The 23,568-nt window shown below is 41.4% G+C and overlaps 1 protein-coding gene across 1 annotated transcript; it reads left to right on the top strand.

Moving 5' to 3' along the window:
• Positions 1–1,570: 1,570 nt before the first annotated feature.
• On the top strand, positions 1,571–22,571 carry ASNS (asparagine synthetase (glutamine-hydrolyzing)). The gene is made up of 12 exons (XM_060248556.1): positions 1,571–1,721; positions 4,955–5,221; positions 7,972–8,209; positions 8,863–9,048; positions 11,104–11,205; positions 12,339–12,466; positions 13,902–14,028; positions 15,207–15,313; positions 15,963–16,063; positions 16,854–16,935; positions 18,202–18,357; positions 20,854–22,571. The coding sequence occupies exons 2-12, from the start codon at positions 4,973–4,975 to the stop codon at positions 21,061–21,063; spliced, it is 1,686 nt and encodes a 561-aa protein (XP_060104539.1). The 5' UTR covers positions 1,571–1,721; positions 4,955–4,972; the 3' UTR covers positions 21,064–22,571.
• Positions 22,572–23,568: the final 997 nt, after the last annotated feature.

Genomic DNA, 23,568 nt, shown 5'->3' with positions numbered 1-23,568 from the left:
AATGGGGCAGAATAAATGGCAAAGATGGGGGTGGAACTAGGAAGATCCAGACATCTGGGATCCCTGGTCTCCTGCTGGGGCACTTTCCAGGCATCCCCTCCATTGCCCATGAGCATGTCAAAGGCAAATGGGGTGGGTGCACTGGTGTGCAACATCACTTTGGGCAAAACCCGCAAAGTACTGTTTTGATGTTACAGTAACACATTAGGATTAGCAAAAAACACACCCACATACACACACACTATTATAACTCTGATGTCTGGATGCTACTTCCTTTCTCTCTCTTTTTTTTTTTGCTGGAAGTGATGTTGTGCCCATATGCTTGTCTTTTCTCCTGAAATCCTCCAGGGGGCTGTCAGGCAGGTGGCATCCCTATTTCCACCCACAAGGCTTCCACCCACAGTCTCTCCCAAATCCTTGCGGTAAACCAGGTTTAGGAAGAATCTGGGATCACTAAATGATTGGGGCAGTCAAGGGACCAGGTCTTGACATGGAGTTGGAATGACTGGCACCCATGCTGCCATCTCTGGGGAAGAATCAGTTATTTGGAATCCCCCCAACCTGCAGCCCCACATCTTTCTTGTTGGGATTATACACATTTGCAGAGGGTTAAAACAGCCAATTTCTCCACTTCCCTATACTTAAAATTTTTATTATATCTTCAAAGCTGTCCCATTCTGTGCCTCCTGGAGCTGGGGTTGACAACTCTGGGTTGGAATTCCTGGAGATTTGAGGGACCTCAGCTGGGTAGAACGCCATAAAGGCCACCTTCCAAAGCACCCAGTTCTGGAGATCAACTGCAATTCCAGGAGGTCTCCAGCCCCCTCCTGGAGGTTGGCAAACCAGTATCACAGACTAGTAGGGGTGTTTAATCCTGCTCCCCATGTTAGTTTTCATATTCTATTTCAGTGGCTATCCGAATGTTCTTTCTGGTTCCACAACCTCTTTCTAGCCAGCCTCCAGGCAGGACCCGCGGATCCTCCAGAATTAGAGCTCACCTGCAGGCTACAAAAATCGGTTTCCCTAAAGAAAATTGATGCTTTGGAAGGTGGACTGCATGGCATTGTGCCCTACTAAGGTCCCTGTCCTCACCAGGCTCCTTCCCTAAATCTCCAGGAGTTTCCCAATGTGGTACTGGCAGCCCTAGCCCGCCCCACCGGTGGGGATCCTGCAAAAGGAACAGGAGGTGAAGGCCGGAACACCAGGGAACCGGCATTAAACGATTAATAGTACCGCAAAACCCAGTAGGAGGCATTACAGACACTCGAGGTGACTCCTGGCAAAACAAACCCTTGCAGCCCGGCCATTCAGCAAAGCCTAGTAGCTAAGCGGACTGGAGGGAATCTTGAGGTCCCGCTCTATGCTATTTCCTACGACTAAGTACAGCGGCATTGATAGTCCCAAAGAAACGCCGGCGGGATCGGGCTGGTCTACGAGGAGAAACGGAAAGCAGAGGCAGGCAGGGCAGCGTAAACCTGGGTGGCACCGCACTAGGCACAGCAGTCCTATGGCATCAGTCCACCTCGGCCAGGAAACCGACCGAAGGCGGGGGCGGAGAGCTGCATGATGAAATCCGGCTCGGCGTTGCACGAGGTCGGAGAGAAGGCGTGTCTAGCGGCGGCTGCCGGTTTCCGTTTTCTTTTTGTGTTTAGTCTCTGGGCAGGCAGCACGAGGTTCGGCGGGAAGAGGCGCCGGTCTGTGACCCCTTCTGGACTGCACAGGTAGCATTTTCTAGGGGGGGAGCCTCAGCAGAGCGGGGGTGACCGTGCAGAGAGAGCTTCGAGGCACGGAGATGCGGCGGGGTGGGAGAATCACGCCTGGGATTGCTGCCCCCTTCGGTGCAGAACTGGCCTCTGTTAACAGCTGCACAGCAGCTGCCCCACCGCTCTAGGGGCGAAAGTTGAACCTATTCATTTTCTGGTCGTACTTCTTTTAAAGGCATTTAGGTACCGGATTTCCCTTAGGGAGGAATAAATAAATAAATACATAGAAGGGAAAAAAAGGGGCGGGATCCTTAGATCACCTTCTGGGTTTTCCAGGAATATCCCAGGCGTTAACTTATTTATTAGGAAAACTCCATATCCGTTGATGTGTGGATCCCACCTGGGATGCTCGCATGTAGGCGCTCAGATTCGCAGTGGGGGGAGAGTTTACAGAAGTGTGTAAGTTCTGAACGTTTCTCTTGTAAGTGGGAAAACGGAACAAGGTTGTGCCAACATATAACGTGGCACATCTTCTACTACATCTTGCAATCCACTTTGCTCTCTTCTCACCTTTGAACTTAAGATATGCCCCAACATTTCCCCTCCCCCATCACCTTTGCCGCTCAGCAAATAAATAAATAGTCAGGCCATTAGTTTTTCTCTAAATGTTGAAACATTTAAGTAAGAGCCCAGTAGCACCTTTAAGACCAACAGATTTTTATTCAAGGTATAAGCTTTTGTGCATGTAACATATGAAAACTTATACCTTGAATAAAACTTTGTTGGTGCTAGTGGACTCTTACTTTATTCTGTTGCTTCAGACCAACACCGCTACCCACCTCAACTGGATAATCAAGTTTTAACAAGCAATTCCTGAGCCTGTGTTGTTAACAGTTCCTTTCATGTCAGCAATACTAGTTACAAGCCAAGTTCTCAACACTTGCAGGCCTCTAATGGAACTTTAAAATATCTGTTCTTTAGAGTGTATGTTTTTGGCACTAGCCATTCATGGATAAGTTTTGTGACAGGACTGTAGAGGTTTCTTTTGATTGTAGCAATGCTTTATTTCCTATTCATTGCTTGAAGCTCCACCTGGAAATATGGCAGCCCCACCAAGACCACTGAATATAATGTGTAATGAGCCCTACCAGGAATTTTTTTTAAAAAAAATGAGTCTCTCTCTCTGTCTAAAATAGTTGTATTACTGTGTGAAAGGGAAAAATTGTTTTGTAGTTTGCAAAGTTTTTATTATTCTTATATAGAGATACTAAATTAACAAATTTTGAAACTGCAGGGAGGATTTTTTTTCTGAAAAAGAATGGACACTTGGAGGAAAACTGAAATATGTACATTAGTTCCTTATCAAAGTTAATCTGATTTTATTGCTTTAACAGCATAATAGTCATAAATTTACAAATTACTATATAAAATTGTACTGTTTGGGTGTATCTACTCTTTGGGTATACAGGGGTGTCGAACATTTATTATGAGGGCCGGATCTGACCTAAATGAGACCTTGTTGGGACGGGCCATGTTGGGCTAGGCCATGTGTATACCTATTTAAGATTAGATAGCAGAGATACAAACTTTATAAAGGACCCAGATAAACACAATTAAACATATATTTTTAAAAACTTAAAACATGCTTAAAACATTAGCACTTGTTCTTAAAGGTGCTTTCTTTGTATGTCTCTCATGGGATCCAGGGAACTGGGCAAAGAAAGCTGTGATTCTTTCTTTCCTTTCCCAGCGGACAGAGGGAAGGAGCCTCAGCCAATAGAAGGAAGAGGGGCTTGGCTCAGTAGCTCTGCTGTGTGATAGAGAGAGCCTGGAAAAACAAGCTCTGCCTTCTTCCCCAAGGAAAAAAGAGAGGTTTTGCTCTGTAGCTCCTATGTGGTTGAGCAAGCCTTGCAAAGCAAGCTGTTATGCAGAAGGAAGCAAGAGAGAGGGAGAAGGAAGCAGATAACAGCCAGTTGCTGATGGGCCTGACAGGAGCCCTCTGGGGGCCTGATTTGGCCCCTGGGCCACAAGTTTAACACCCTGACCTAATACATATGAGAGAGGCCTGCAGAGAACTTCAACAGGAGGTGATGCTGTAGCATACATATCTTCCTTTTCTCCATTTGAGAAACAGGGAAAAATACAATTTGAAAACAAAAAAAACCTGTAGTAAACAAAAGAGATTACATTATTTGCACAGAAATAGTAACAGAAAGATTATTAGCATTCTTGACTTTCATGTTAAACTTAAATTACTCAAATTTAAACAACAAACATATGTTTGAAAGTGTATTGTATGCATAGGAATTATCATCATCCAATATAGTAGTGTCCAAAATACCGTCATTGTGCACATTTGAGTGAGTAAAACCTAATTTTGAAAAACATTCCACTCATTCCAAAAGAGAAAATCTTTTATAGAGGTGCTTTTTTCACAGCTCCCCAAATTTCCAATTATTCTTTTGGAAAAGCTGATTTATTTATTTTTTAAGTCCTTGGAAAAATTTCCCCAGATCTTTCCAGTGTTTTCCCAGGACTTCATGGCTCTATACTACACGTGTATAATAGTGTGTGTGTAAATTAGTAAGTATTGACAGCTGTTGGACTGAAAGGATCAATTTGTCCTTTGTTGATGGGCAGTTTGGGTAAACAACTCTGGCTACTGCTTTATGCCAGTGCACAGAAATCAAATAAGGTCAGCACTGAGCCAGAGTGTGCTGCATTGCCCTTAACAGCTTTTAACAAACTGCAATATTTAAGATTGCAAAGTACAGTTTAAAAGTTATGAGATTCATCAGAAAACTGTTTCCTTCTGTAGTATATCTTCTTATGCTTCTATAGGATTGCCACCAGAGGACAGATCCCTGAGACCTGGCCCACTGAGTTGGATCTAGCCAGGTTTTTTGCTCTGTCTCATTCAGTTCCCCTCCTGGACTTAGCCCAAGTTCTATGTAACTTTTACCTATGCAGGTATCTCCAGCATTTTTGGTGATCAAAGGGGACTTCTTACTCCCTTTTCACCAGTGGAAAAGCTGGTTTGATCAAATTGATCTGCAATTTTTTGGGTTGAAACAGTTCTGAAACCCAGGGCTTTATTTGTAGAAAAAGCCCAGCAGGAACTCATTTGCATATTAGGCCACACCCCTGACACTAAGCCAACAGAAACTGCATTCCTGTGTGTTCCTGCTAAAAACAAAACCTGTCCCAACCCTAACAAAACTGTTCATTTCCTTTGATGTATTTCTCTACAGCATTAAGTAGAAATCACCATGTGTGGCATCTGGGCCCTGTTTGGAAGTGATGAGTGCCTCTCAGTTCAGTGTCTAAGTGCTATGAAAATAGGCCACAGAGGCCCAGACGCTTTTCGCTTTGAAAATGTCAATGGATTCACCAACTGCTGTTTTGGTTTCCACCGTCTGGCGATTGTTGACCAGCTGTATGGAATGCAACCTCTACGGGTGAAGAAGTTTCCCTATTTATGGCTGTGTTACAATGGAGAAATCTACAACTTCAAACAGGTGAAAACTGATATAAGCTATGTCTATCCAGGTGCCTCTTATGGCATCCCATATGAATTTTTTTGTGCCTCTTTTGTCCTGCTGAAGTGATCTGTGATATCGCTGCCTTTAAACACTCTAGGGATTTGGGGCAACAGGATGACTTAGGAATTTATTTAAAATAATGCTGAACATGGATGTAAATAAAATCTCCAAAAGCATCACTCGTGTTCTTGAGCCATCTCTGAGGAGGGCTAGTAAAACAGTCAAGGAAATTGGCTTTGTTTATCTGTTGTCAAGTTGGGAGCAGAAAAAAAAAGTGAATAAAAAGCAGACCAGGTAGACCCATGTGCAGAGAGGAAAGCAGTCCTAGTTATTAACATAGCTAGATCACAGCCTAGTCAGATTCCCAGCTTGGTGCAGAACATTCAAAACTAGAACTATACAACATGGGTTGCTTCCACATACATGTTCCATGTTGCTTCTGCACTCTTTGATAGAAGCTAGTGGAATTTTACCTTTCATTCTCGGAGCCAGAATTTTACAAGAGGAAATGTATGACAGCTTCTGGAAGATGTGTTCAGTCGCAGTAGGAAATTATTTGGCTGAATATTTTATCAGTAAAAATATTGGATTGGATCCTGGGAACAGCAAATGGAGTGGTTGGCATGGCCCTTGCCCCCACCCCACCGCAGCTTTCTGCAGCCTTTGAAAAACTGATACTGGAGACTGTGGGACACTTTTGGACAACATGCCTACCTTTGGAGGAGGGCTGCACTGAGGAGAGGGAATTGGTCAAAATTGTTCCCTCTTTTCACCAGTGGCCCTTTTGCTGGTGCAGGAGAATCCATGAGGAAAAGGAGGACAACAAAAGGCAATTTCATTAGATTCTTTCTCACTACAGCTCCCCATCTCTGTGGCTTTTTGTTTACAAGGGTTTGCAGAGGGCTATTGGGGGAGATGGGAAAGATCCACAATCATCTTTCAGTTGTGGTTCACAGATGTAACTATGGCAACAGCCCTCCAACAGGGTGGTCTTTCCCTTGAGTCGAGACACCTCCAAACTCTGGAACAACCTCTGACCTTCCTAAAAGCACTGCTCCCCAGAAGGCCAGATGTGGCAAGAGGGGATATGCAAGGAGACCAGGAGACACCTATGCGCCTGACACAGAGTGATATAGGCTCATTGATAGGGCTGACATTGTTGCCAGATCCTCCATACAGCCCCCCTCTCTTTTCCCTCTTCTCTATGGAATAGCAGCTGGGCAAGCACTGTCTATGCCCCCAAGCTTCAGAAATCTATGGATAAAATGCTGCTTATTGTCTGCCTGCAATGCAGATAAAGGATTACACATCTAGCCCATCTCCTCTGGCATTAATGGATTATGTCTGGTAATATGATTCATGTCTCTATCCCTCTCCTAATATGGTCTTCCTTCCAGTTAATCACCTCATTCCTGAACATGACTCTTCCAGTTGTCTGTCATACATCTGCATTTCCTTCCTTTCATTCCAAGCTATCCAGGAAAACATTAACTTTCCAGTTTTACTAAATAAACATCTATCCCCATTCTTCTTTTTAAAAAAGTTTCATTAAATTTCAAAAATAACATCAGAAATTATACAAAAAGCACAACATAAAATACAGTGCAAGATTGATGTTGGAGTCAATAAGTTTACATATAGCTAGTAGTTTAAAATGCATGCAAAAGAGCTATGTCCATAGCTAGAGATAAAGAGCATTTACAACAATAGATATAATTTAATAGAGTTAACCACAAAAAGAGCAAATAGTTCCATTAGAATCTATCTATAGTAGAGGATCCACCAGAGAAGGCAGATGCAGGAAAAGGTTGGTATGCAATCTGGAAGCCAGATTGAGGCAGAAGTAGTGACGTAGTCCCATTGTTACACCTATTAGGAAACATCCCGCCTTTTGTTTAGACACTTGGGAAATGCCAGGCTCCTGTTTTGTCCAACCACTCAAATCCCATCACCCTTTGATCACTCTATTGTCACATTAGCTCACCCATGTTATCAGACCCTTAGGAAACATTTTTGGGTATAAATATACCTGGTCTGTCACATGCCCAGTGTGCTTTGCTTGGTCGCCCAGTAAGTGAACATCCCTGATCCATATCAGGCCTTTGTATATGTAAGCACTGGTCATTGTGACGTACCTTTTTCTCCCAAACCTCAGGCTTGTCTGCTTCCTGAGATCGGTAACATAGCACTCTTCACTTCCTTTTATTCCAATATCTTGTGTGCATGCTCTCTGAAGCTGTGTGTGTATATACTTAATTTCTGTTATTTCACAAATAAAAATCCTTTCTTTTGTATTGGCTTGGCTCACAAAGGGTTCAAAGAGAAAGATCTCCATAAACATCTGTAGAAGATTCTGTTTTCTAATTTCCCTAATATAAAATCAAAAGGCAACATCTTGAAATAAAGCTATTAGAGGTAATACAGAATTGAATCATACTGTTAACATTCAAGTGTACTCTTCCAGATATATTCAAAGCGTTTTGTCTGTATGATTTCAGCACTCTTGTAAAACTTGTAAACAAAGGCAAAAGGACTTCAGGCACTATTTATTTACATGCTCAGTTATCCTGAGGTAACAGCCTTTTCTTTCATTTAATGATTTGTCATAAGGTAAGATCATATGCTGAAAGGCTGGCATTGACTAGCTGTCTTTCAGTTGCTTTATTGTTTTCAAGGCCAGTGTTTGAATACTAACTGGTTTCTTTAAAAATATATATTTTCCTTAGTTGCAAAAACAATTTGGATTTGATTACCAGACCTTGGTAGATGGAGAGGTTATCCTTCACCTTTACAACAGAGGAGGAATAGAACAGACAGCCTCAGTGCTCGATGGTGTGTTTGCATTCATTCTGCTGGACACAGCAAACAGGAAGGTCTTTCTGGGAAGAGATACGTATGGAGTCAGACCGCTGTTTAGGGTTCTTACTGACGATGGATTCCTTGGTGTCTGCTCTGAGGCAAAAGGTAACCTCAGTCTTGGATTTGTCTTAATGTGGTAAAAATGTTATCTGCCTTTGCAACTTTGATCCAGTAAATAGATACATGGGTCTAATAGTTGGTTTGTTTGTTTAATTTGTGAAGTAGCTTGTTTTCTGTAGAATTCTGTCTCTATGAAAGTAATTGTAGGCATATTGGTGTTTGATTAAATTGAGTTTTATTCAGGAGCATTATATAGTTCTCAGTTCAGTTTTAGAAAAGCTCCCATTGTCTGCTGACAACTTGCTTTCAGTGGAAAGCTAAAGCAAAGAAATCAAACTCATGTAATCAATTACTGTGGTAATTTTTAGGGACTTATTGTTGGGTAGGTGTTTTTTTAAAAACCTATCTGGCTGCTGGTAGAAATAAACATATAGCTTGATTCCAATGTGAAATATACTCCACAAAGCATGATGGAACCATGTTTCTCCTCCCCACAATCTATCATGCATGTTTTCACTGAGCAGGCAAGATCACTTGTGGAAATGGGAAGTATTATGGGAATGGGAAGACTGTGTATGCTTGCTATGTATGGTGTAGATAGTTTTAAATATTGTTATGGAGGGTGTTTTATCACAACCTGGTTAAAAACTATTTTTTGTTTTGTCACTATCTTTTTTTTTAAAACTATTCTTGTATAGGGCTTGTCAACTTGAAGCATTCAATGTCTTTTGCTCCGAAAGTAGAGCCTTTCCTTCCAGGACACTATGAAGTGTTGGATCTAAAGGCAAATGGCAAAGTTGGATCGGTGGAACTGGTAAAATTTCACGGCCCTAAAGATAAGCCTCTACATGCTGATTATGATTCACTACAAAACCTGTCCTCAGGTAACTGCAAACATGGAATTGGTTTTGTAACATTTTAGAATGAGATATCACTTGGTGGCCCCACCTTTCCCCTGCCTGCATGGGATTTGTCCTTGTGATCAGCACATGGGGTAGTGTCACGATTTGTCCTTGTGATCAGCACATGGGGTAGTGTCACATGTTTCTGTACTGAACCTAAGTGTGCATGCTTCTACTATTTTGCTGACAAATTATACCAAATACACATCTGGCTAGGGCCAGCAGGTACAACGCTATTCTCCCTCATGACAGGAATTCACTCTGCCTGAATAGGAAATTTTGAACTTTGCTTCTTTAACCCGGACTTCTTCCACACTAGGGATTTTCCGTGTTTCAGCCTCTAGACTGAAACAACTGATTGGTGTGCCTGCCCTCCCTTTTTCATTTCATCTGTCATTTGTGCACAGACTGTTAAGAGCCTGTTCCATCTGCACAAAAAATCTGCTTTATTTTAAACTTGCGAAAAACCTGATGTTTGCTGGACAAGGTGCCCTGGATACAAGCAGTGTTTTGTGTCTGAAGGAGAAACAGTGACAGTAATCATAGAAGTAATAATCAGTTATAATCATGCATGGATGACTGAAAGGGGCCAGTCCTCTTAAGAAATTAGCATAACAAAGGGGAATCAATCAGCTGCCTTTTAGACAGAGGAGAGGGGTAAATGCTGGTTTTATCCACATGTGGAAGTGTTCAAGCATGAATTTATTCTGGAAATCAATAATTCATCAGCTGGAATTGGATATTTGTTTAGATACTTGTTAAGGCAAAAATATTGCTTCTTAACTACTTCTCTGTCATTCTAAGAAAGTTTCAAGTTATTCTGCTAAATCTAATTGGATTGTATTTGCTAAATTCTGGAACTGATAGAGAAACTTAAAGAAATGTATTTAATGATTAAATCATTAAATGTATTTAATGATTAAAGTGCAACAGAACTGGAAGCAAATTCTTAGATCTGTTGCTAGATGTTTAGACATTTAGTTTTCTCCGGTGATTTTTATTGTATATGTTTTATTTTAATAAAAATTGTGAAATAAAAATATTGTTAAATAAAAATTGACAGGGGAGGGTATCATCCAAGGATGATTTTTAAAATATTGTAAAGGTCTTGTGTTATTTCTATCTAGTGTTATTCATGCTTGTGGCTTAAAAAACCCCCAAGAAAATTGTCCACAGCTCAGCCTGTCTTTTAGGGCCGGTGTGTGTGTGTACTGATTGTTGGAGGTAGGGTTGCCAAGTCCCCTCTCTGTCATCGTGGTGAGATTTGGAAGGTGTTCTGTTGGTGGGCATGGTGTCCCCGATACTATGACATAATCCAGAAGTGATGTCATTGCATTGGCGACATTGCACACAATGCTGTGGTGCAAAACTTTGTCTTTTTGCCTTTAAACCATAGAATTTGCCCAAAACCCAGAAAATTGTTATGTGATGTCCCTGTTTCAGAGGGTGGTTTTCTCTGGTTGGCAGCAAATCAAAGCTCCCCAAAATGGGGAAACCCTTGCTGGGACCTGGCAACCCTGGGGGGCTGGCAAGTGAGGAAACCCTGGTGTCCCTGGGGTCTGGCAACCCTCTGCAAATATGTAGTTGTTTGTTTTTTTAGTTTTTACAGAAGATATCGTGTTATTTCCATGCAGCACTGCATTACCTATGCTCCTCAAAATAAATAAAATCAAAAAGAGAGTCCTGAAGGTCACATGATAATTCAATGGGAGTGGGGTTTCAGTGCACATCATGTGTGAAAAGGAAACCACGGCTAGCAGTGGAGAGAAAACTCATTGCCCTTTGCTGTCTGGAATTTATGTTGCAAGGGCAATTTAATGCAGAATTGCATCAGCAACTGGGCTATGATGGAAAATCGCCCTGCTGTGGAAGCCTCCCTGATTGTGTGGCAGATGTATCTGATACATTGTGGATGTCAACATGATAGTTAATAGATTACATCTCGATTAACTTTGGCTGATATCATTATTGTTGATAAAGAATTGTGCGCTCTTGTTTTATCTGTTTTTTATAAATCCCTCCCCACTTGTTTGATAGGTTTTGATATTGAAACAGTGAAAAGCAACATTCGTCTTCTGTTTGAAAATTCTGTTAGGAAACGATTGATGACTCACAGAAGGATTGGTTGTCTCTTGTCAGGTAAAAATGTCTGATTATAGTAATGACTTCAGGACGTTTGTGATGTCTCTTATTGTATTTGTTTCGTGACAAATTTTATTTACTAACAACTTAAAGGAAACATTGAAAAGAATTTGAATACACAACAATTAAAAGTGGAATTCTATAAATTCCTTCCACTAAGTGAGTCACAAGCTCCAGCCGTCAGCTTTCTAACTTTGGTAGAGCAAATAGTTCACTATAATTGTGCAGCACTTTTTACAGCGGTCAAATCTAAGGTAAAGTTCTTGTGTATGTGATCGGCTTGAAATGTGCATGTTGTTTCTTTGCTAGAAAAATGCTGTGGATGGAATAGTGTAACATAGTGTCAGACTAGGTTCTGGGGGACCATTCTTCCCCAGGTCAGACATATAAGTTCAGTGGGTGACCTTGGGCGAGCTATTGGGTGCACTTGACCAATTCACTGAGCACAGTTAAAGCCTTCCTTCAGCTTAAGGAGGCTTCCTCTATCTCAAGTGGCTCTTCTATCTGATGAGGAACCACTTAAGTTAGAGAAGGTTTCCTAGGGTAGAGGAAGGCTTTTTGGTGGATGGTTGCATCCACCCACTGTCTCAGCCTAGGCTGATACTTATGGATAAATGGAGATGTGGATATAAGTTGTTCTGGCTCGTCACTGAAGAGAAAAGTGGGCTATAAATAAGGATGTTACAAAAGTGGGGAAAATGATGGAAGGTGACCTAGGTTGATTTAGATTAAATAAAGAAAAATGTTTAAAAAGTCATGGAAATGATGGAAGATGACTGTAGGATGTCAAATTATAGCCAAGAGATAATTGTGTGTCAGTGGTGTCTTTATTTTGGTGAGCAGACATGATAGAAGAATGTGAACTGTATGAAGACCACATAGGAAACAATGAATTAGATGGTGTTTCAAGGTGACACTAGGCAAATGACATTGTCACAAAAAAACCAAAATTAACCAAATAAAATTAAAAATACCCATTTCTATATTCAGGAAGGTTTTTTTTCTGATGTTTCAGATTGTGATGTACGCAAACACGTTGGCAAGAGCGTGTTCAATTAAAACATAAAGCCTGTGTTGTATTCTGCACAACACCTACAAGGCTGACACACAAACTAATTTATTTTTAATAGGTGGCTTGGATTCTAGCTTGGTTGCTGCAATGCTTCTTAAACTGATGAAAGAAGGAGACTTTTCCTACCCTTTACAGACCTTTGCTATTGGAATGGAAGATAGTCCTGACCTTCTGGCTGCTAGAAAGGTATAGTGGTGTTTTCAAGAACAAATATTTATCCAACTAGTAGGGTTCTGTGTTGGTTGCAGCTGCAGGTGAAAAGGCATCATCAAGAACTTTGTCTTTTACGTTTGCACTAGAAATAAGCCCTGTTGTGGAGAAAAATATGAGCTCTAGAAAGAGGCTTTGGGCAAGTGCCCCGACCCTTGCTGTGTTCCCACCCACCCAAGTGAAGGCATTCACCCCCACACACCTCAAGATGAGGTGATTTCCAGTCCTCACCTGATGTTACAGTAGTGGTTCTCCAGGAGGAAATGGCTGTTTTAGAGGGTATTGTCTATGGTATTGTACCTGCCTGAGGTTCCACCCCTCCTCAAACCCTACCCTCTCCAGGCTCCACTCCTCAAATCTCCAGGAGTTTGTAGCCTGGAGTTGGCAACTGCTAAGTCACACTGGCTGTCAGAGGGGGCTGCTGCTGAACAGAAGCAAGCAGCCAGGCCTAGTTAAGTCATGCCAGTCAGGTGGCATCTAGTCACCCAGAGGGCGCAGCCAGCCCCAGGGTAGCCAACCTCCAGGTGGAGCCTGAAGATCGCAACTGGGATCACAACTGAACTCCAGACAACAGATCTCTCTCCCCCTGGAGAAAATAACCACTTTGGAGGGTGGACTCTATGGCGCATTATATTCAGCAGAGGGCTTTCTGTTTACTGCCTAGCAACAGCCTCTGTCTAGCAGCTTCCCCAATAGCCCAGTCCTCATCTGTCCTGGAGTGAGGCGGAGGGAGGGAGTGACAGGAAAGAGGCAGCTGCCATGACCTCTGAAGAAATGCTTCATGAGGCTGCAGTAGAGTGGCAGCCCTTTCTGCGGCTGGTTGATGGAAAGGACACAGAGAAGCATTGGAGATGCATCTGTCTTTGAGGTAAGACTGTTTCGGCAGTTTGTTCAGTGCTCCCAGGCCTGCAGTAGGCAAGGGACAGGGAAGTCAACCAGTGGGAATTCAGAGGTGTTGTCTGACACATGATGGGCCAAAAGAAAGCTCCATTTGGCTAATACCACTATGGTTTATTATTATAAAGGACAAGAAAGACAAAGTTCTAGACATTAGACTGAAAAGGCAGAGTTTGTCATGCATGGTCAGCGATTCATGAAATATGAGAAGTTGAAGGTGAATGCTGATAAGCATTTCAAATAAATTAGGAGTGGAAGTTAAGTACCTTTGCATATTTATTTCCCTGCCCTATGCCTAGTAGAAGAAAACAGCAGTGTTTTTATTTATTTATTTATTTTGTAGTCGCAGGATACCACTTTCCTTGGAGCAGAGTTATATTTGTAATTACTTTTAGGTCAGAGTATATAATGCCTTACTAAATAATGAGTTTAAAGTCTAATTCAGCTGTTGCTTCAGTTCTGGAATTCAATACCAGTTTCTTTGCATGTTTAATATATAAAATGTTGTGGACAGGTAGCGGCTTACATTGGCAGTGAACACCATGAGGTCAGTTTTAATTCTGAAGAAGGGATTCAGGCACTGGAAGATGTTATAATTTGCTTGGAAACATATGACATCACAACTGTACGAGCTTCCGTAGGTAAGATTTTTTAAAAAGAAAAATACCTTAAAGTGATAGTGAATTAATGACACCTGGAGGGGCCATGGATCAGTGGTAGAGCATCTTCAACAGTATGCAGAAGGTTCCATGTTCAGTCCCCTGAATCTCCAGTTCAAGGATCAGGTAGTAGGTAATGTGGAAGACCTCCACCTTAGGCCCTGGAGAGCTGCTGCCAGTCTGAGCAGACAGTATTGACTTTGATGGCTTGATAAGGCAGCATCATGTGTGTTCATGTGGGATGAGCAAAGGGGCATGGAATGTACAAGATCTTTACCTGCTGCTCTTCATCTGCCCTTCCCCCCCCCCAGTCCAGCAGCAGTTGTGTCACCCATTTATTTATTTAAGCATTTATTCAGTTACTTCTCCGTTTGTTTATGGTGGAAGCGGCTTACAATAAAATGTAATAGAATTAAATACAAATCTTAAATCAATAAAAAGTAGTAGATAAAGCATAAAATATGATAAAATAGAGAAGTTGATAATTGCACTTTTACAATATGAATTTTTTTTTGTAAGTGATTTCCAAGAGTTGATGAGGATGATCAGTTTGTAAATTTGCTTTAACACAGACTCCAGAATCCACTTCCAAACTATTTAACTCATGTTTGGGGTGTGTGTGGGGAAATGTTACAAGACTTGCATTCCAATTTCTCTACTCTGCATTCCACCCAGCTTAATCTGAACATGGACTTGTGCACAAAGCATTAATCCTTCAGCTCAAAATAATAGGCTACTTATGGGGTTTTTTTTAGAATAGCTTGCTCATGCTAGATAGGACTTATTAGATCTATGGGTTATTAGGTTAGATCCTTTGGCTTGTGATGAATGAACTAAAAGCATAATTTTTCTCTCTTCCCCCTTGTGCCTACTGGAAACTGCATCCTGAGTATTAGGACAGCCCTTCAGATGGTGGGTGATAGTGCCAACAGGAATCAAAGACTTGCCCTCATTGCCCAAGAAGGACATGTCTTGGACCTGGTTCTCTTGTGGTATCCAAGCCACCATTTTATATTTCTCATATTCTTTGTGGAATGACTCCATCTAAAGAAATGTATACTACAATAAGAAGCTGTGAAAGAATCTTGTCTTTCTTGTAAGCTTAAGGCTTCCTCTGCTCTGAGCACAAACTAACTTTGAAAATTATGTCATCTCTGTAGGTATGTACCTGGTCTCCAAGTACATTCGAAAGAACACAGACAGTGTGGTCATTTTTTCAGGAGAAGGGTCAGATGAGCTGACTCAGGGCTATATCTACTTTCATAAGGTAAATGCACTTGGTTGTCAGGATAGTGATGGTTGTTGCTTGTGTATGAGCATGTCATAACACGAGCTCCTTGGGAAAAGAGCACTTCCATATGGGAAGACATTGGTCCTTTTATTTCTTTGAATTTAACAAGAAAAACCTACACTGAAGGTGTCACACTCCAGTTTACGAGAATGTTTGCATGTGAATCATGAGAGTATATTCCTGTTCTTGCTGAATTCAGACTTTTAAGAGGACCTCAAATATATTTCCACCAAGGGCTCTAGGGACTAAACTTTATAAGCAATAACATTTTCTATTATCTTCCCTGTTAGATTTATTTAGCACTGATTTAAATATCAAAGGTGCAAAGTGTCAGTGACTGTGGAACTTGGGGAAACTCTTGTATTATAGGAATAAAATTCTCCCTTTTGGGTAGCTGCTGTCTGCGGCTGCACATTATTGAGTGTGGGAGAAGCTGGCATGGGAATCAAATGTGTCCTTGCATTGTTGCATCTGTGTTGGGGGGAGGGGGTGGAGCAGCAGTGATGTTGCTCCTGCAGTGGACTAACTGCCCTTTGGATCAGTGTGAAGGACTTTTGTTGTCTCTCTGTGATGCTTGGTATGCATGCTCACGTATATGTCATTGTTGTACATGTGTTTGTGGCAGGCACCCAAACCTGAAGATGCTGTAGAGGAAAGCGAGAGGCTTCTCAAAGAGCTCTACCTTTTTGATGTTCTTCGTGCTGATAGAACAACTGCTGCCCATGGGTAAGTCTCCTCTGTAGGCTTATGGATACAACACTGATGTTGAGAAGGACAGTGGCTCAGTGGTACATGTTTTGTATCACAAGGTTCAGTCCCAGAGTCTGCAGCTGAAAGATTTTAGATAGAAGGTGTAGGAAACACTGTCTTTGCCTGAGATCCTGGAGAATAGCTGCTGGGATCAGTGGCTTGGCATGTGTATGTGCAAAGTGCTGTCAAATCACAGTAGACTTATAGTGACCCTGTGAAGTTTTCAAGGCAAGAGACATTCAGAGATGGCTTGCCATTTTCTGTGTCACAACCCAGGACTTCCTTGCTGGTTTACCTTACGTGTATTAACCAACGCTGAGCTTCTGAGATCTGATGAGACAGAACTGGGCTGGGCCATCCAGTTTGGGGTACAGCTTGGCATAAGACACCTTTACATGTGGCAAGACTGGAGTGGGCTGCAATTGCTATGAAAAAGTCCAGTCACCAGATCAGTGTCGTCTTTTAGTAAAACTAATTTGTCTTCAGTGTCTTTTTAATCTTACAAATTACAGAGACCCATCATGGTCTTGTTTAAACATCAAGTGAAATGAGGTTTTTTGTGAAAGATGAGCAAAGATTTATCGGTTCCTCAAGTTATCCAGTAATAGGATTATTTGTAATTATACACCTTGATAATAAACTGTATAAATTATATATAAGCAAAAACAGCCCATTAGAATTGGAGCAATATATTAACAGTTGTAGAATTTGTCAACCAGAGAGCCAGCAGTCTGTTACCCTTTCCTCATTCTGTTTCTGTTTTCAGTCTTGAACTGAGAGTTCCATTTTTGGATCACCGGTTTACTTCTTATTACCTGTCTTTGCCCGCAGAGCTCAGAATACCAAAGGTAAACTCTCCTTGTATTATTGTTACTGAAATATTATTGCCCTGTTTTTTTGATTATCAAACTAAATGGCAGCTAACGAAGGTTAGGAAAACCACAGTGTAAATTAAAATAAATAAGTTGAGCAGCAGATCACCATAACTAATAATAATAATGACCACAGCAGTTTTGGAGCCTAAAAATTAACTGGGAAGTAGGAAGTCGGACTCAACTGTGCAACTGAACAACAACAGGGAGTTGGATGTGGGCATATGAGGCATGGCTTCTTAGGGTGGTCTTAATAGGCAGTTAGATGTACACAGAGGATAAGGTGATCCTCAAAGAATTCTGGGCCCAAACTATTCAGGGGTTAAAAAGGTAAAGGTAGTCCCCTGTGCAAGCACCAAGTCGTTACCGACCCATGGGGCGATGTCACATCATGACGTTTTCTTCGCAGACTTTTTGTTATGGGGTGGTTTGCCATTGCCTTTCCCACCCATCAACATTTTACCCCCAGTAAGTTGGGTACTCATTTTACCAACCTTGGAAGGATGGAAGGCTGAGTCAACCTTGAGCAGGCTACCTGAACCCAGTTTCCACCAGGATCGAACTCAGGTCGTGAGCAGAGCTTGGACTTCAGTACTGTACCATGTGGGTCCCTTATTCAGGGGTCAACAGTGTAGGAAACCAAGGCTGTTATTATCAGTAGACTCATCCATGATGGATGCAGTTGCCCTCAGAGGGCATGATTGATGAGGCATATGTTTAGATGTTATTGTAGTGGTATGTATATCCTGTCCTTCCTACAAGGGGATTTGATTTTTGCATGTGAGGGCTTTCCACCCCTGATTTCTCCCTTCCTGCAGCAGACTTCTGACTCCACAGGAGCATTTCAGGTGGCGTTTTGGGCTGCAGAGGGAGAATGTGGAACCACAGATGGAAAACCTTCTGTATCCTGGAATTTTGGTCATGATGCAGCCATGGCTGTGTCCCTCTTCTATTTTGTCCTTGTACCAGTTTTGCCAGATAGGTTAAGGTGGAAAAAGGAGGACTGGCCCAAAGTCATACCTTGTATCTCAGGGCAAGCTGAGATTTGAACCTTACTCCAATATTAAAACAAATCATACAGTTAACTTTGAACTTAATGGGGCATGTTTAATAACATTTTGCTGTTGGATATAGTGTTATCTAGCTGAGGTGCTTTGGAAAGGATTGTTTTTAAAATAATTTTTAAAATGTCAGACTTTAGTGGCCAACTGTGGTGGTATTTCTGCATCTGTCTTCTAACAGAATGGAATTGAAAAGCATCTCTTGAGAGAGGCCTTTCAAGATACCAACTTACTGCCCAAAGAAATCCTCTGGAGACCCAAAGAAGCCTTCAGTGATGGATTAACGTCTGTCAAGAAATCCTGGTTCTCAATACTCCAAGATTATATTGACCTTCAGGTACAATGCTGATTTGAATATATTCTCTAATTGTTTTGAGAGTGTAAACCTCATGATGAACTTTTAAGTTTTGCCAGAATTATATAGAATTCACAGTTTATTCATGGAACTGTTTTGTACATTATGTTTATGTATAAAATTGAAGACGCAGGAATTGTTTGTAATAGGTTGAGTTCTGCATATAACATTTCTGCATGTGAGGGGGATGGTTTGCCAGGTTTCTCCTCCTGTGACAGACCTCAGACTTTTCCTCCCACCAAAGCTATTCCTGGGGTCCTGTGGCCCACAGGAGTGGCATTTTGGGTTGCAGTAGGAGGGGGAAGGCAGGGAAATTGTGCTTCCATGGATGGTAAAACTTGCATCCATAGAACTTTTAGGCAGGATCCAAGCCAGTGTGTGTGTAGTGGTAATCTTGAGATCATAGCAGAGGACACCTCTGCCAGGTGCAGAGCTCCGTAATGTAAATAATGAATTACAGAATATGTATTGTTTTGTTTTTTATTTACATTATTTGTAGTCAGTACAGATTGCACAGTACAAAGAAGTGCAGTCAACTAGATGGAACATCCAATAAACAATAGAACAGGATTAAGATTGCAGAAGTCTGAAACAAAGGATAAATATTAACATGACTTGCAATGCAGAAATTGCATGGTAGGATAATATATCCAGCAAGAAGTAGTACATACTGTACACAATAGTAGCCAGGGGTGGCCAACAGTAGCTCTCCAGATGTTTTTTTGCCCACAACTCCCATCAGCCCCAGCCGTTGGCCATGCTGGCTGGGGCTGATGGGAGTTGTAGGTAAAAAAACATCTGGAGAGCTACCGTTGGTCACCCCTGGATAGTCCACAGTCCTTTTTTGTTTATTAAAGCATCTTCCGGGACCAATTTGCCCTATTGCCTTTGTGAAAGCCATTATGAATAATTCAGTTTTATGTAGATTGTGGAATGTCAGGAGTGTGGGAGCCTTCTGACCTCATCAGGCAGGCCATTCCACAAGATTGCCGGGTGGGGGTGGGACACAACAGAGAATGCACATGCTCAGGCAGTTGTTAATCTTGCCCATTTGCAGGGTGGTACCTGAAGAGGCCCTGAGTTATTTATTTATTTAATTTATACCCTGCCCTTTCTCATGAGTTGTCTCAGTAGAGCATGAAGAGGAGGTGGCCCCACAAATATTTGGGGGACCAAGGCCATGAAGGGCTTTGTATAGGATAACTGGTACTTTGAATCAAACCTGGTAACAATGGCTACTAATGGAGCAATTGCAGAATGGGAGTGATACACATCCTCCACTTAGCTACTGATAATAACCAAGATGTGGCATTCTGGACCAGCTGGAGTCTGTGAGGTGTCTTTAAGGGGAGACTTATGCAGAGTGCATTACAGTAGTTTAGTCTCAATTTCCCCATGGCATGGATCCAGGCAGCCAGATTGCCTGAGTCAAGGTAGGGGGGTCATGTTCTGGGTTAAACTAAGTTGGAAGAAAGAGGTTGTTGTTGTGGGGTTTTTTTGCCACTGTATTAACTTTTCCAGTAGTAATGTTGGATCCAGAATAACCCCTTTCTTAAATGAGTCAGTATCACGTTAATGGCTTATATTATTTGCACCAGCACAGGTTTCCCATGTACGCTGACAGCTCCTGTGTTTGCAAAAACTGGTCTCCAAAAACCTGCCATAGTACAAGGGGAACTGGCTGTTATTCTTCAAGGTTCTAAAATTTGGTTATTTTATTTCATTTTAAATATTTATAAGTTATTTCCCTTCATATCAGCAGGCCCTCTGCTGCAGTTGTAAGATGACTTTAGAAAAATAATGGTGTTGGGAATGAAGGCTACAGCAACCAAAAAGACATCTGAGAAACAGTTTGTGGTGGTAGTCACCAGTATTGAGTACTGGTGCCTTTGGAGGGGTGTCCCAAGTCCCGAGGAGGAAATTATGGAAATCAGTGTAGCCTTACTCATGAGTTCTGGCACATTTCCCCACTCCTGCAAAAGAAAACACTGGATTAAATACTGCGCATCAAGGAGATAGTTCCATCGATCTTATAATAATAGGGTTGTTTACCTTCCTTAAAAACACAACTAGAATCAAACCTTTTAAAACTTTATTGGCAAAGAGAATTTAGATGAGTGGCCCAGGGGCCGGATCAGGTCCTGGAGGGTTCCTATCAGGCCTGCAAGCAAGTCTGCTTTCTTCTCCCTTTCTCCTGCCTCCTCCTGCATCACAGCTTGCTTTGCCAGGCTTGCTCAATTGCACAGGAACTACAGAGCAAAGCCTTTTTTTCTCCATTGGCTGAGGCTCCTCCCTTGGGGAGGAAGGAGGGGAGGGAGAACTTGCCTTGCCAGGCTCTCTCAATTGCACAGCAGAGCTACTGAGCCAAACTTCTTTTCCTTCTATTGGATGAGGCTCCGCCCCCTCCGCTCATGGAACACAATGCAATTTGCAGTGTAGTTTTTTAGCTTAAAATTTGTTTCCTTTTTATCCATGCAGGTTGAGGACTATTTGCTGGAGAAGGCAGCAGAGAAGTTTCCATTCAATCCCCCTAAAACAAAAGAAGGATATTACTACCGCCAAATCTTTGAGAAACACTACCCAGGACGTTCCAGTTGGCTCCCTCACTATTGGATGCCAAGGTGGATCAAAGCCACTGATCCATCTGCTCGCACGTTGCAACATTACAAATCAGCTCCCAAAGAATAGACTTTTCAAAAGTTACTCCTTGTAAGCTGCTTGTTAATATGTGGCTCTCTTGCACCCAAAGAGGACAGCAAGCAAACAGATTTTTAAGAATAAATATGCTAATCCTTTCTGAAGAAGAGGGACTTTATCATTGATTTAAAGCACTGTCTAAAACTAAGGTTTATATTTTGCTGAGTTTGGATTTTTGCATAAGTTAGTAAACTGCAGTTTAGGGACTAAGATTATGAAAGACCTCTAAATACAAAAATATTACTTAAAATATTAAATTACCATTTTTTGGGGGGAGGGGGAGATAATGCTTTGGCTTCCTCTTAAACTCAACATAGTTTAGGGCCTCAGCATGTCTTAAGACATTTCAATATTCTACTTAAACTGCATTTTACAACCAATATAGTCTTAAATAACTAATTCAAGCCCATGGTATTGCTCAGTGTGCTATTGATCTACAATTTGGACTGCTTAGCCTAGAGGTCTTCTGCTCCCAAACAGGGGATATAACATAATTAGTATGAGAGCATACAAATAGGTCTGCTCAGAATCCTACTTGGTATATTCAGTGGGGCTTACTTAGGATTGCATTGTAATTGTGTGGGGCTGCAGTCTCTAAGTGCAATTTTCCAACTATCACTATGCCTGCTGTATGGTAGTTATCCACCATAGCAGTTCTACATTTTCTCGTACTTGGATCTCTCATCAATACACTTGTAGTCATAACCTGTGCTTCTCATTGTTAATGTAAAACATCATATTTTCATAAACCAAACAGTGTTTTTACTATAGGAGGTTGTTTGTCTTGAGCGTCTGGAAATAACAGTGCCCTAATTTTAAAGTTTTCCAGGTGAGGATATTTCAGTTGGTATGGGGTTTCTTGAAAAAATAAAACACTAGCATGATCAAGCACTGGAGTTCTCTTTTTGATGCAGTTGTTAGAGATTCAGGACCTCTATTTTACTGTATCTAGTTGCCTCAGTCACTGTGCACACTTACAACCTGAACATTTTGTTGATGAGAAACTTGTCAAAATGACCACTGTAATCTCTACTATATATTGTTGGAAGACTTGTAAGGTTAGCAATAAAAATGTAACTTTCCTGATACTAATAACTATATAAACCCCATTCACAATGAACACTCATAACAATGGAGTTACAATGTGTGCTTAATTTTTCTTTTTTGTACACTGAATAATTCTCAGGTTACATTCAAGACATACAGATGAATGTGGTTGAAACTACACGTATATCCAACTTTTGTTCGCTGGTTTCATTTGTTTCATTTCTTATAAACTAATGTATACGTATACACACAGCTTGTATGAGCATTCCCTGTAATGTGCACAGGGCTAGTGAAACCTACCTATGATTATACAGGCACCACACATGTTTTAAGAGGTTAAAGATGGTTTTGAAAATTTAATTGTAATCTAGCAAAGGAACCATACCATGTTTTAATTTTTTTTAAAAGCGACTGAAAATGCAAATCTTAATGTAAATATAATTTTTAAAAATTGAGTGGTTTTTTTTTTGCTATTTTCTGATATTCTATCATGAAGTAAGTCTGAAACCACAAGATGGCACCCTGGATATATTTAAACGATCTTTCTCATTCATGCTCAGTTTCTATCCAACAACAGAGTTTATGCTAGAAATCTAGCTGAGAACAACGTCAGTTTTCAGTCCTTCCTCCCTTGTTGCCCATTAAGCTTCTGCTTAAGAGCAGATAGGCACCCAGATTACAATAATATGTTATTAAAGCACAGGAAGCCAGTGACCTGTCTTGGTATGTGGGGAACAGTATTGCTGAGCTCAGGGTGCTTATGCATTTTTTTTCACCCTTTGTTCTCACAATAACCTCTAGTTGGTTAGCAAGAGAGAGCCAGTATTATGTATGGACTAGGCCTGGGGCATTCCAGGTTTGAATCCATTCCTTTGCACAGGAGATTTTTTGCTTTAATGTAAATGCCAAAATCCACACATGAGCTTCCAATGAATTCTGGGCCAATTCAGTTCTAAGAACAATAGCTGAAACAGCTTGGTATGCAACAAATGTTGTGGATAAACCATAACAGAGGTTGATCAAATGATACGTTCACCACCTCTTAAAAAAAAGCCCCAATTCAATACAATTGGGATACTACGTCAGCACTGAAGAGCTGAATAGCACTAACTGTAATTGCCACCTTGGTGAAGAAGAATTGAGTAACTACATTACTGGTGAGTCTAGACTTTTCCATTGCACTAATCAGATGAAGAAGAAGAGTAGGTTTTTATACCCTGCTTTGCTCGACCTTCAGGTGACTTAAAGTGACTTACAATAGCATTCCATTCCTCTCACCACAGGCATCTTGTGAGATAGGTAAGGCTGAGAGAGTTCTGAGAGGACTGTGACTAGCCAAGGTCACCAAGCAGGCTTCATGCGGAGGGGTGGGGAATCAAACCCAGAATCTGCCACTTGAAAGATGGCCCTCAGATACCTAAATTGCTTCAGCTGTTAAATTATTTGCCT

The sequence above is a fragment of the Heteronotia binoei genome, chromosome 10 (genome assembly GCF_032191835.1).
Source record: "Heteronotia binoei isolate CCM8104 ecotype False Entrance Well chromosome 10, APGP_CSIRO_Hbin_v1, whole genome shotgun sequence".
Lineage (NCBI taxonomy): Eukaryota > Metazoa > Chordata > Lepidosauria > Squamata > Gekkonidae > Heteronotia > Heteronotia binoei.
This window is presented reverse-complemented; position numbering and strand designations above follow the sequence as displayed.

Bases quoted from the DNA above. Each gene is read 5' to 3' on its own strand.
- ASNS (XM_060248556.1), top strand. From the start codon at position 4,973: ATGTGTGGCATCTGGGCCCTGTTTGGAAGTGATGAGTGCCTCTCAGTT. The intron at 9,049-11,103 runs GTAACTGCAAAC...CTTGTTTGATAG, and splicing joins ACTACAAAACCTGTCCTCAG to GTTTTGATATTGAAACAGTG. The intron at 18,358-20,853 runs GTACAATGCTGA...TTATCCATGCAG, and splicing joins AAGATTATATTGACCTTCAG to GTTGAGGACTATTTGCTGGA.